This window comes from Catharus ustulatus, chromosome 1, assembly GCF_009819885.2.
Source record: "Catharus ustulatus isolate bCatUst1 chromosome 1, bCatUst1.pri.v2, whole genome shotgun sequence".
NCBI lineage: Eukaryota > Metazoa > Chordata > Aves > Passeriformes > Turdidae > Catharus > Catharus ustulatus.
This window is the reverse complement of record NC_046221.1, coordinates 64,730,397-64,744,109: the sequence shown is the minus strand read 5'-3', so window position 1 is coordinate 64,744,109 and position 13,713 is coordinate 64,730,397. Positions and strand designations below refer to the sequence as shown.

General features: G+C 38.1%; 1 protein-coding gene across 3 annotated transcripts in view; it reads left to right on the top strand.

Moving 5' to 3' along the window:
• Positions 1–13,713, top strand: part of CDKAL1 (CDK5 regulatory subunit associated protein 1 like 1) — a 393,288-nt gene that overhangs the window by 61,267 nt on the left and 318,308 nt on the right. For all 3 annotated transcript variants that reach the window (XM_033061554.2, XM_033061574.2, XM_033061564.2), the window contains exon 5: positions 6,444–6,528. In XM_033061554.2, the coding sequence (XP_032917445.1) occupies positions 6,444–6,528 (85 nt within the window). The remainder of the gene's footprint in view (positions 1–6,443; positions 6,529–13,713) is intronic.

Sequence of the window (13,713 nt, the reverse complement as noted above, 5' to 3'; positions counted from 1 at the left end):
GAACTTCAAATAGCATATATGCAAGGTGAACTAAACAGTTGTGTTTTCATTAATTGTGAATGAAGTAATTTGTTATGTCCAGAGTATCTCATAAATTTAATGAGAAAACAGAAGTCATGTTGCAATCAGGCTGATCCTTATATATTTTACATCCTGATACTGTTGATAAGACATGAGTGGGATTGTTTTGAAAGACATTTGCAATCTGCAAAGTTGGTATTTTCAGCATGCTTTTGAGTGTTTCGTATCTTTGGCAAATGCCTGGTGCGTCTTCAGAGGTGGGAACTGATAATGTGTCCCTGAGATTTCAAACAAGTACCATCTGGAAACTCATGATAACTTGTGGTTTTGATCTGTAGTTGCTGTCGGGGGTGCAGACACAAGGAAAGAGCTTGTTTGCTTGGAGTCTTTTCTGTAGGACGTTACATGAAAGTTTATAGTTATCTATATCTTATATAATATTGAGAACTAGCAAATGGTAGCTAAGTATTTTGTGTGCCAAGAAAAGGCAGACAAAACCCCAAAATTTTCTTGTTACTCTCAATCTTGTTGAACTTTTTTCTTCTGCCAAGCAAAGCCTATTGTCTGCAAACAAATAACCAAACTCCATGTCCCCAGAGGAAGATGTACCTTCCTCCTGCACTGATGATTCACAGCATTTCTGAACTGGTATTTATGAGGAGATACTTTCCCAATACTTGTTGAGGTCTCTCAATCCCAGTGGTCCAAGAAATCATTAAATTTACCAGCACCTAATTTCAGTAACATAATTTGAGTGACAGTGGGTTTCTGTGACACAGGGATGTTGAAAGCAAAGAATTAGTTTGGCAACTTGGTTCCAGTCAAGATGCTCCATGACTTCTGTAACTGGCTGTGAGGTGTCCTCATGCTTAGATATTTGTGTCTTTTGGGGGCAGATGATTCCCATAGAGTACAGTTGAGGGCACACATTCCAAATACCTTGGATGTTACTGGATCTGGCTCCAGAGGATGAAATGGCAACCAGAGCATGAAGGGAGAGAGCAGAGCTGTTTTGGAAGGAAGAATGCACAGGACAAAGAGTTTGATGGGGAGGTCCATAAATGGGAACAGAGGCTAGAATACTGCATGTGGAAAAAGAGAAACTGGAGGTATATTTGTTGTGTAGGAGAGTTAAAAGTAAGAAAATCAGAAAAGGTGAGAAGGAAGACTTGCAGAGTGATTAGGAACAGGATAAGGACAGCTAGAGGGAAAGGCCCTGGAGGAGCCTTCAGTGATTACACAGATCTACTTTCAGACTGAATTTCTCAGATTTATGTACAGTATTTAAAAGTATGTCATACTAGTTATGAGTCATATTTTTTGAGCAAACTGTGCTGAGCAAATCTGGTAGTGGTTTCAGTGCAGAGAGAGGAGCGATGTGCTGAAGAAAGTAAAGGAAGGCTTTTCTTTTAGAGCTTCACTAGCTGTGTTTCTTCTGATTTTTTGCTTTGTAAGTGTTTTGATTTTCAAGGAGATGTGGTTTGGGGGGGGTTTGGAAGAAAACAAAGTTTTGGAAAAAGAATTGAAAGGAAAAAGACTAAAAGTTAAGAGACCAGGCAAACCCAAGTCAGTTGTTTATTTTCAGCTGATGGTATTACTACAGTCATAAGAAATTCTGCTGATTTATGATTTCTGTAATGATAACAAACCTGACACTGCTAGTTAGAAAAGAATTGTAAATATTATTTTCCTCTGTAGGTATACTGATGTTTCAGACTCTTGCCATTTTATCATCTTAGTATTGCATAATGCAGCCAATTCATGTTTTCCAGAGTTTCCCAATTAACTTAAGTGTTCAGAAGTTTCCATGACCTTTAGGTTCCTTTGTATTCTATGTTGTTTTTCAGAGACTGTGATAGACTTTGTGGTTTACTTCCAATGTAACCTTTTTTTTATGGAAAAGATGTCACAATGCAAAAAGACCATGGTTTTGAGTTGTGTTTTTGAGCATTTAATACAAGGCTGATTTGACATATCCTTTTTTTCCCCCCCTAAAAATGTCTTATCATAGAGGAAACTGTTTAAGTAGCTCATAAAAAAAAAGTTGGCAGCAAATTATCATAATTAAAAAAGTATAATTAGGGTGAATATATGGCAAAAATAAGTGGAAGATGATTGTTGCAGGATATATGCACCTATATCATATTCACAGCCATAATTAATGTTCACTCTACTTATGGTTCTTGCTTCAGTTTTGCCTGTCAGTGTCTGTTACTTGCTGGAAAACCTTCTGTAAACTTTAGATTGTCCTGTTCACTCAGATCTGCGTGAGCTCCCAAACACAGGCCTCTGTTCTTCACTGAACTGTTTGTCAAAAACCTTATAGAGCTGGAGAGGGCGGCAGGTGGAGACCTTCCAAGGAAAAGTGCATGGGCTGTCTTAGTGGATGCAGCGCCACATTCACATGGTGCTTCCCACCTGGACCTGAACACATCTGTCTGCCTGGAGTATAAGCAGGGAATGCCCAGGGCTGTCTGCCCCTGCTCCTACTGTAGGCATGTGTTTAGAAGCCTGAGCTTATTTGTCAGAGCTGTTCCACTCTTTATTTGGGGACAGTGCTGAATAGTAGCAGCTGCTCATGTCAGAACACTTATAGGTATATGCATACATATATATATATAGGTAGGCAGTCGCTCCAGTCTCTGTACTGAATAAAGAATTGCTACCCTAGTGTTGCTTAATATTTAGTAATTATGAAGGCAGAAGATGTTGTTTATACATGCCAAGCCCAGTCTGCTGTTTTGGTCCACGTTTGTTTCCACACATCCATCAAAGCCTTCTTACAAAGCAAGATGTGACCGCTGACAAGTTATTCCCACAATGTTGCAAATGTTCAGATCTTCTTGCAACCTGATACAAAAAGGCCCAGTTGGCTATTTTTTCTTTTTAACTGAAATTTTCTTGAGAAAATGCAATGGACTGTGGTGAGTTTACACCAGTGCATGCAATTATTTTAAGTGTGAATAGGGCAGTAAAGTACTAAGAAAATTCAGGTATAATTTTGAAGAGTTGTGATATGGACTCTTACTTAATAAATGAATATAACTCTTAAGTGTGTGTCCATATGTTTATATATATACATAATCAAATCTTGTATGTGCATACATTTGTATGAGAAATCATGAGAATTAATTGGGGAAAAAAAAAGATTTCAAAATAAATGCAGAAATAGAACAATTACAGTAATTTCACGACTATAAGGCGCACCCTTTTGACTAAAATTTTCCCTCAAACCCGGAAGTGCGCCTTATAGTCCGGTGTGCCTTATCTGATGGACAAAGTTGCGAAATTTGCCTACCCGGAAGTGTGAACTGTGAGCCGTGGGGGGAGCCGGAAGTGCCACGGCAGCCGGCTGGGGGCGGGCCTTGAGGCCTGCAGCACCGCCCCTCTTGGGTCCAGGCAGTCCTGGGGGCCCATGGCTGCCGGGTCCAGGGGGGCCCAGTGGCTCGTGGCACCGCCCCTGCTGGGTGGATGCGGGCCCGGGTCCAATGGCTACTGGGTTGAGGCGGGGCCTCAGCCAGCAACCACGCGGGGTGAGCTGGGGGCAGAGCCTCGCTGCAAAAAAAAAGTGCGCCTTGTAGTCCGGTGCGCCTTATGGTCGTGAAATTACTGTAAATATGGTAAAAACAATGCTGTTATTGTAAGAGAAGGACAAACCTCAGGTACAGTAATTTCACGACTATAAGGCGCACCGGACTATAAGGCGCACTTTTTTTTTTTGCAGTAAGGATCTGCCCCCAGCTCCCCCCACACGGTTGCTGGCTGAGGCCCCGCCTCCACCCAGCAGCCATTGGCCCCCGGGCCCGCCTGCACCCAGTAGCCGCGGCCCCGCCTCTACCTGGCAGCCGTGGCCCTGCCGACTCCCCCTGCGGCTCGCAGCTCTCACTTCTGGGTTGGCAAATTTCCGAACTTTGTCCATATATAAGGCTCACCGGACTATAAGGTGCACTTCTGGGTTCGGGCCAAAATTTTAGTCAGAAGGGTGCGCCTTATAGTCGTGAAATTACTGTACACTTGTATTTTTTAAAAAATGATTTTTAGATGTGTACATGAATGAGACTCCTTTTCCCAAAACTGCTCAGGAGATTTTGTTCTGAAAAAGCCTTTGCTTTTCATTGTTTGTTCTGCAGAGGCTGTTAAGGGATGGATTTACATGTATTTGGGAGACTTTTATATATGTATGTAAAATATATAAAGTGTTGCAGTTGTCCCTCAGTCAAGGAGTCAATATATTAATAACCTGGAAACCAAGCTGTTGTATGAAATTAATCCTATTGGCTTAAATGTGTTACTTTTTGCAAGACTGTTTTGAAGAGAGGGTTTGATTTTGGCTTTCGGGGAGAAGCATTGTCACAGCGTTGTCTCTTCCTGCACACCTGGAAACCAGGGTGCAAAGAGGAGCTGAAACCAAGCCCAGGACTGGTGTTCTCTGTCTCAAGGCCTCTCTTTGAATAGAGACATCTCTTGAAAATGGTAGTGCTTTACAGTGGTGAATGTACTGCACTGCAGCTGTTAAATGTCTGTTAAATGTAGTTTCTCACTTAAATGTTGGCTTCTTGCTATTTTTTTATGTGTGTATCTGTGTGTCCCACCGCTAATTCTCAGGTGGGTGTGTTATGGGTGTGGGACTGAATTTATAAACATTTTATGCTGCTGAAAAGAATAAGAAATACAAGGTTTTGGCAGTGTGACTGGAAAACTACTTTTAAAATGTGTTTGTTTTCATACTTGGTACATCTGGCTAGGCCAAGAGATCACTCTGACAGTGAAACTGTTTCTTTGCTTTTCTGTACATAAGTCCTAATCAATTTTTTTACCTCTGATTATCTTTCTAATAGTAAATTAGTCTTTTCATTAGTCTAAAAATGTAGTTTTCATGCAGCCTGGTTTGGAGGAGAGGTTGTTTGTTCCATTTTTATTTTGACTTCTATGTAGGCTAAAAAACTGAGTGCTCTTTCCCAACCTGACAGGGTCAGATATTTGTTTTGTTTAAAGTAGCTAAAGGTCTGAATGTTGTGTTCATGACTGCTTTGTGGTCTTTCCCTGTTGTGAAAGGAAGTTGTGTTTTAGCCAAATTAATAGTGTAATCTTGGTCAACAATGATTAGAACCCCCTCAAATGTTTTCTCTTATTTAGCATTAGTTGCATTTTATATATTTTTTTCAATTTACCTGCTTTGTAGGTTAAGTGAACCATAGTTTATTATAGATAATGATTTCTTTGAAGAAAATGTCAATGACACAGAAAACTTTTTCAGTTTTAGCGTTTTGTCATGTGTGTGTACATGGAGGAAAAGGATATCCATGCCTGTATAGATGCATTCATGATGAGTGTACAAATATGCCTAAATCTTGGCAGGCTTTCTCCTGCTTTAGCAGGATGTCAGTTTGAGTAAGGCGTCCTAAAAATCATGTTTTACCTGTATTCATTGCTCAATGGCTTAAGTTATTTAAAGATACATCAGTCAATACTTCAATGTTCAATATACTGAACAGTAGCAAGTGACATGAATTTTCTTATCCAAACTGATACAAGCTATTCTGATGAATGCTAAAACACTGATCTACTTGAGATAGATTATTTTTATTCTTCTGTTTGAAGAAAGAAGCTCTAACTTCACAAGGATAATGATTGTGCTAGTAATTCTGCACTATAGACCATGTTTTACAGGATTAGAATTTATATATGTGCTTCTGCAGATAATTCTGGGATTCAGTTCTGTTAATGAATTTAGATATCAATAGGCTCTACAATACAGAAAGGTTTGGATCCTGGAAAAAATAGTGTCCTTATCTGAATGGAGGCAGATATTGGTTGCATGAATATCTCATCTGAAAACTGCTGAGCTATAATTCCACCATAACTAAGATATAATCAAAACTAGAAATATGCATGTTTCTTTCCAAAGCAGCTACATTGATTTTTCTCTTTAGTAGAGGTTCACATTTTATAAATTGTGATTTGTTTCTTTTGTACTATTAATTCACAGTGGAACTGAAGCAGGGATTTTGTTTTTGTAGTGAAAACTGCTTTTGTTGACCACTTAATTTTGCCTTTGTCTAGGCAACATCTTTCTGGGAGTATGCATTTCTGGGAGTTGTGACCATTCTTTTTAACTTTGTTTTCCATGATGTGCAATCTAATGGCATCTGAGCTGGTAAATGAGATAACGATTTATTCCTCATTGGCAAAAAAATTAAAAAGAAATTACAGTGGAAATGTTCATGTGCCTCTTTTTTCCTGAAACACAAAACAAAGAACAACAAAAAAACCCTTCCAAGAATGTAATTGAATTTAAAGTAATATTGCAAATAACCAACTTATTATTAATGGCTCAGTTTGGTATTTTTTTTAATATGATATGTTAGGAGTTGACAGGTTAAATAATTCTTAACACAGGTTTGTTTCTTTCTGTTTTGTAGACAACTCTGATGAAGCAGATTTATGGTTGCTGAACAGTTGTACAGTAAAAAATCCTGCCGAGGACCACTTCAGAAACTCAATCAAGTAAGTTGTTTCCTTATGAAGATACTTAACTATCAATGAATACTTCATGTCTTAAAGCTTTGTTTTCAATCTAGAAGTAATTTTGTGTATTAGAACAAGCAATGTGCTGAGTTTGAGTGTTACAATGGTGAATTCTATAGAATGGATTTGTAAGGTAGAGTGGATTTTTTTTAAAATAGTAATAACTTGCAAGTGATTATCACTGCACTTACTTAGGAGAACTGCTCACCTATGTAGATAGGACCTTTTGTATCACTTTTCAAGACAGTGTTGTAATAATCTTCTGTAGAGTTGACTGTGCTTTTGGTTTGGGATGGGGTTTTTAAAGTGTGAATTGTTAGGTTGTTTTGTTTTTCATCTACTTAAATAAGGCCTAACTAGGATCTTTTTTCAGTGCGGTGCAGCAATGGCCATAAATTAAATGACAAGAAGTACCTTAACATGAGGAAGAACTTCTTTATGCTGAGGGTGTCAGGGCACTGAACAGGCTGCCCAGTGGAGTCTCCCTCTCTGGAGACATTCCAAACCCACCTGGACGTGTCTCTGCGTCACCTGCTTTGGGTTACTCTGCCTTGGCAGGGGGATTGGACACGGTGATGTCCAGAAGTCCCTTCCAACCCTACCAATTCTGTGACTCTTTGAAAAGGGCATCTGGTGTATACTTAAAACCTGCTATTTCACTCTACATTTTCTTGAAAGATTAGCTGATTAGCTTATAATTGAAGTCTTGTAAAGAAAGTGTTTTATTACTCAGTACCATTCCATTGACGTCAAACAAAATGACATGGTAGTGACTTTTGCCTCCAGTTTCTGCAGAAGTGTAGTTGTGATCAGAATAACTAGAAAACCTATACACATACAGCTGTCACTGCCCAGTATAAAGAAATACTGTGGTATCTGTCTTGTGGATTTTATCTTTAGTAAACAAGTTTGGCTATCTGTGCAGTCATTTGTTTAGTGTGGTGCACTGGGGATGGACTGGCTGTTAAAATGCATTTTGGTTAGAAACGCATTGTTCTCATGAAGGGAAAGAGGAGAGAGAAGCTGGATATAAGTTACTCCTTGAAATGCTGGAGTTACTAACAGGCTCTCAGGGCTGTAACCTGGAACAGAAGCCACTTGCCTGCTCTAGGTGACACAACAGAAATTTCTTCCATCTCTGGGAGTGCTTTGCTTTCTGGCTACTGGTGTTGCACTTGGTGACCAGAATGGCTTATGCCTTTTCATCTCTGTTGCCAAAAAAAAAACCAAAAAAACAAAAAACCAAAAAAAACCAGGCAAACTATTCCCAGAAAACTTCCAACAGTTAGTGTATGTTGGCCAACAGAACTGATGACAAGATAGTTTCCAGTTCAGTTGTGGCCATCCTTCTGCTTTACTAATCCTGTGCCAGAAATGATGTGGTGTGGTGTGTGTCCCAGCCAGGAGAATAGAGTTGATTAAGAAAGAGGGCCTAACTGAAAGCAAATGCCCAAAAATATTTCTTTGAAGAACATGTTTCTCTTACTCCTCTGTTCGTGAACCTGATTTTACTTATAGCCTGGATTTATTCTTTTTTATCCTTACATCTATACTTGTGTTTTCCTGTAGCATGCATCATTCATTCTTCAATCTCAGATCCTGGCAGTTCCCAGCCATGGAGATTGACATTTTCTATAGTTGTTTCTGATTTTTCATAAGGTGCATTAAACACAGGGGAAATACATTGTGTCTCTAAAGAGCACAACTTCTCCCAAATAGTTCTTAATTTATTACAGCAAAACTCCAATGCATGAAGTTTGGGTGATACAAAATGAGCTACCATTATATCCTGTCACAGCAGCTTGTTGGTAACTATGGAGATCTTTGTTTTTCTCAATTGAGTAACAAAATAAACATGTACTGTGTGTGTTGTCAAAGCAAACATGCTTGGAGTAGAAAAATTAATACTCAGCCCTGTAAAATTCTTTAAAAAAAAAACCAGTCTGAAAATGTTACATAGTATTATACATGTTATGTGAGAAAAGTATTTATTTATTTATTCTCTGTCCACTGCAAATGTTTGTACATTGTTTGCATATATGACTTGAAAATGCACTATTTCAAACCAGTGGTAGTGTGTTCACACTGGGGGTTAAGGAATGACTGAAAAGCTGACCCCTCATAATTACATGGGCCAAAGGATGTGCCAGAGCCCATCAAGTCCTGTAGGTTCAACCTTTTTTAGTTTGATTTTCTTCTAAAACAGGAACAAAAACACTCCCAGACACTCTGAACCTTAGCAGATATGTATACAGCTGATGCAAGATGACTGACAGTGTAATCTTTATGATCTTTTGGTTTTTTCCCTATAGCTCTTAGGAATAGTCTCCTGTTCTTCAGTATCAATAATTTTGAACTTGCTGCACCAGAGTAATGGTATGGGAGGCAAAGAGTTGTTTAAAGACATGAGCTTATGGATGGGAATTGAGAGTGTTTCCTGGGCAGATTTTAGTCTCCATTAATTAATCTTAAAATAAGATTGAGGCTGAGTTAGGCAATAGCAGTAAATCTCACTATAATTAAGTGGGTGGAGTTTAAAAAAATAATTATTAAGGCTTGTGTTTTTTATTAGTGATGGATCTACCTCTTGTACTTTAGTAGAGTAGTTGCTGGGCATTCCAGGAAATTAGCAGCTTTTGGAAACTACTAATGGAGCTCCATTTTTTGAAGCTTAGAATTTAAAATTAAATAATACTTTAAAAATACTCTGTTTATTTAAAACTCAGTTACATCTTTTTTTTCGCTGATAATGTTTCAGTGTAATATCTTTTTTTGGTCCTGATCACCTGTCAGTGTGACCAGCTTGGATGAGTTAACTGTATATATGTGTATGTGTTTTATAAACAGTATAAATAATAAAAACTAAGTAAAATATTATTAAAGTTCTTACAGAGAGATGTCACTATTTACTTGTTTTGGGGGATGTTGGGTAGTTTTTTGGTGGTTCATTTATGTACCTGTGCTTATTTTGTTTGTGGGGGTTTTTTTTTTGTTTTTTCTCATTTGCAGAATATTAGGTAATATTTTCTGTTTTGATTTTTTTTTAGTCAAAAGTAGCTTTCTTATAACTTAGCTGTTAGTAATAGCAAGAATAAACATTCAAGAAGTAAGTTACTAACCTTAACTTGTGTAAACCACGGTAAATCTGGCAAGACTGATGAAGAGAATTAAGCCCAAGAGTATGTGCTAGAGGAGCTTGCTTCCTTTAAAATAAAGTTAATTTGCTCTTCAGTTTCATGCTCCATTAATTACTGTGTGTTCTGATACTCTTTTCTTGACTGTTACATCTCAGATATGTAACCCAGTTTCCTGATGACCTCTGAAAATTCAGAGACTCTTGAGTGTTTTTAGCTAGCAGGCTTTTTCCTTTTCTGACTGCTGGTATAAGTTACTCATGTGTTTGGGGACTTTGGCTTTTCCTTAAGGAGTTCTCCTGCTGGTTGAAGTATTATGGATGGGAAGTTGGTGTCTTTCTTATCAAAACAGCCAAAATGATGTTGTCTGTGAGGAAAGATGTGGTTATGCTGTTGAAGTGTTCATGGCTTGTCTTGTGGTACAGAATAACCACTATAAATAATCATCTTTGTTACTATATATAATTAACAATAGCATTAACATATATTCTCTGATGTATTTGTTGCTACATTCACTTTAAGGCACGCTCCAGTGTGTGTTCAACCCTTTTCTTTCTGATAGCTATGAGTTGTGACAGAGATGTGATGGCTTTTAGCACTGAAGTAGAACCGTGTGGCTTCCAGTTCTGCCCTTGCTTCAGTTTTCACCAATTCGTGAATAAACACTGTGTGTGGGATCTCACTTTCATGCTAGAAGAAGCACCAAAAACTGTAAAATTTGTGGAAATGTTAGTTTAAGAGGAATGTGACTGTAGACCTTGCAAGCTGTTTAAAGCTCTCAGTGGATTAAATTGAAGACTAAAAAGGAATGACTGCCTTTGGATGCTACAGGATTTCTGTTCACCAAATGCAATTGTGTTGATGTTAAGTACAGGAGGAGGTTATTCTTTAAGAAATACAAAAGCTTGTTCAGAGATAAGAATAACTGTCTGCTGCTTGAAATCTTTGCAAATGAAAATAACCCCGAAAGAGGGTTTTTTGTTGTTGTTTCTTTTCTCCCAACATTTATGAATGTAGTTTATATGAGGCATTTTGCAAATAGAGCAGAATGAAAAGTTGCACACTATGCAGGGTTATCACTTTCTTTAACACTTTAGCATTAATCCTTCTGCTGCTCCTAATATATTTCCAGTGTGGAAGTAGACTGTGATTCAGAGTCGTTTATGCTGTTTATGCAATACAATCTAAGCTGTGATGTACTTCCAGGAGAGGAAACATAAGTATCTCAAAGCTCTTTATTTTATACATCCTGTTAGCATAAGAAGATCACTTCCACCAGGTGTAAGTTTCTGAGCTGATTGTCATAGCCTGGCTGTTTGTTGCATTTTACAGAAATTGTGTTTGCTGTGACTTTTGGTTTTTGTTTTCGGTTTCCCGAGTACTTAAGGTAACAGGGCAGTACTGAGAATTTTAGGTTGTTCTCCACTTGTATTGAAGAAATCTGAGGGAGGCCTGAATGCTCTAAAGTAAAAATACCTGCAAAACAAATTTCGTTGGGTGGCAGAAAGTTTGACACTTGATTTCTATCCCCCACCCCCAAGACTGTTGCCAATAATATTCCTTGCTCAGACTCGCTAAACTAGTCTAGATAATGTTGGTGAAAACCTTGCCTTTTGCCAGGATGAAAGGCTCACACACAGATTGACAAAGTGCTTGTATTCAAGATTTATGCCACATTCATAGTGAGAGGACTGGGGACTCCTTCCCCAGACAATAGGAGTTACTTGGTTTTGAGTGGAGGCTGTAAGTCAATTAGCTAGAATTTAAAATCACAATTCTTTTCTAAGAACAACCTGAGGAGCTTAGGTGACTGCTGAAGTTGCTTTATCAAAACCTTGATTGGAATAGATATAGGCACAATATTTACATGTTTACAGATGTACATCTATTAAGATCTCAGCAATCACACACCATTAACCAAAACTAATTTAAAAAATAATTTTGGAGCTCATTCTGTTTTGTAAAGAAATGATATTTTCTTTAGGAAGTGCTCTAATCTTTGATGTAATGTATACAAATTAATTAGTTGAAAACACTGAGTATTTCTCTTTTTCCTGGCAAAAATTTCCAGAAGGTTTTTCTACTTTAGCATTAGAGAGTGTTTTTTTGTACAGCTGTGCCCATCCATATTATAAAACAATTGGGTTTTTTTTAGTGTTCATTCTACTAGTTAACATTTCTCAGCTTAAGCAGTACCAGTTTCACAGTTGCATCTTTGGTGACTCTTTGCCAAGGAGCATAGCTGACTCCAAATGCTCTATGGCTTTCAAATGCTGCAGAAGGATTTTATAGGCTTAAAACAAAAAATGGTATTAAACTGAAGTCTTTATTTAAAACCTTACCAATCTACTTTTCTTTTTTCTTCTTTTTATACTTACTGAATATTGTCAGCTGTGTTTTTAGTGTCTTAAGCTAATGGAAGGCATAGCTGTTGGTGAAGAATTCTGTGATTTAAATTATTTTTGTTAATGGAAGTTTTTTAACTGCATTTGAGTGTGTTCATTTTCTTGCACTCATGTCTGCCATAGGAGAATATTGAAAGCTGGTTGATGTGATGCTATAAAACATAGAGAAAAAGCACACCATATAGAACTGAGTGCTTTCCATTGCATAGTATTTAGAAGATAAAAAGATTATGGACTGCTTGTGATTGGATGTGTTACATGGCCACATTTTGCAGAGATTTGCAAAGCCTGGGTTATAAACTTGTGTGCACTTTAGTTTAATATTTTAAAAGGCATAAAAGAAAGTACAAGAACAGAACCTGTTCAAATCAATTTCTAAATGTGATTCTAGAAATCTGTTCTGATAGGAACACCTTTTGGACTGCTTTAAATACTACATGATACTGATGCTTTGAGGGGTTAGTACAGTGCTGATTAATCCTCAGACACTTTAGTGGGCTAATTGGTTTTTTAGATACCCTATATGTCTTGAGCCAGAGCATTAGGGACAAATGTACATTTGATCTCAATTTTAGAGATGAAATATGGCCAGGACATGAGAGGCCAACTCTATTTCATAATTTCGTATATCTGTATTTGAACTTTTTGATGAGGCTGTAGTTAAAGGTCCCCAGCTGTGTAGGCTCCAGGAACACTGGTGCTTCACAGGCAGTGTTTACAGACATTGAAAATCAGTTAAGTTCATTGCTAAACATACAAGATACACTTTCCTTTGCACACAAATGCAATCAACCATTACATTTCAGTGATACGGGTAAACAAGGAAGAGTTCTGATTAAAAAAGTGTAGCTCTCCTGGTAGTTCATGGAGTAATGCTTTCACCTTTCTCCTTGTCAACCAAAGTGAGGACACAGGTATCATAGAATTGTAGAATTATCCAGAGCTGGAATGGACCCATAAGGATCATCAAGTCCTGGCCTTGCACAGGACATGCCAGAGAGTCATCCATGGGCCTGAGGGTGTTGTCCAAATCTTTCTTGAGCTCTGTCAGTCTTGGTGGTGTGACCACTTCCCTGGGCTGCCTGTTCCAGTGCTCAATCACCCTCTGGGTGAAGAGCCTTTTACTGATATCCATCCTAAGCCTCTCCTAACACAGCTTCATGCCATTGCCTTGTATCCTGTCACTTGGTCTTTTTTCAGCATTTTAGAACCAGAACTGGCAGGCATGTATAACCATCTGAAACCTGTTTTAAGAAACTGAGCAACACTGAAAAAGATATCTAATTCTCTTCAGACTGCATTGCTGATGTGACCTTTAGTTAAAATCCAAAACAGTTGTTCCCCCTACTCAGACTTGGTCAAAATGCATAATTTTAGGAAACCTCTCTGGACAGAGTTAATAAAATTAGCAAAAATATGTATTGGGCTTTCCTAATATTTCTTATGCTGTTCTGCCATAGGCTTGCCTTGGGGATGAGGTGTTCTCTTGGGCTCTTAGTGCTGGTGGCCCCCTCTTTGCCCAGATCAGGGATAGAAAGGTACAGCAGAAACTGTCATAAGATGGAGGCACTGTTTTGGGCCAGAAGCTTCAGGTTTGTTTTGTTGCTTAATCAAGAGCTTTAAAG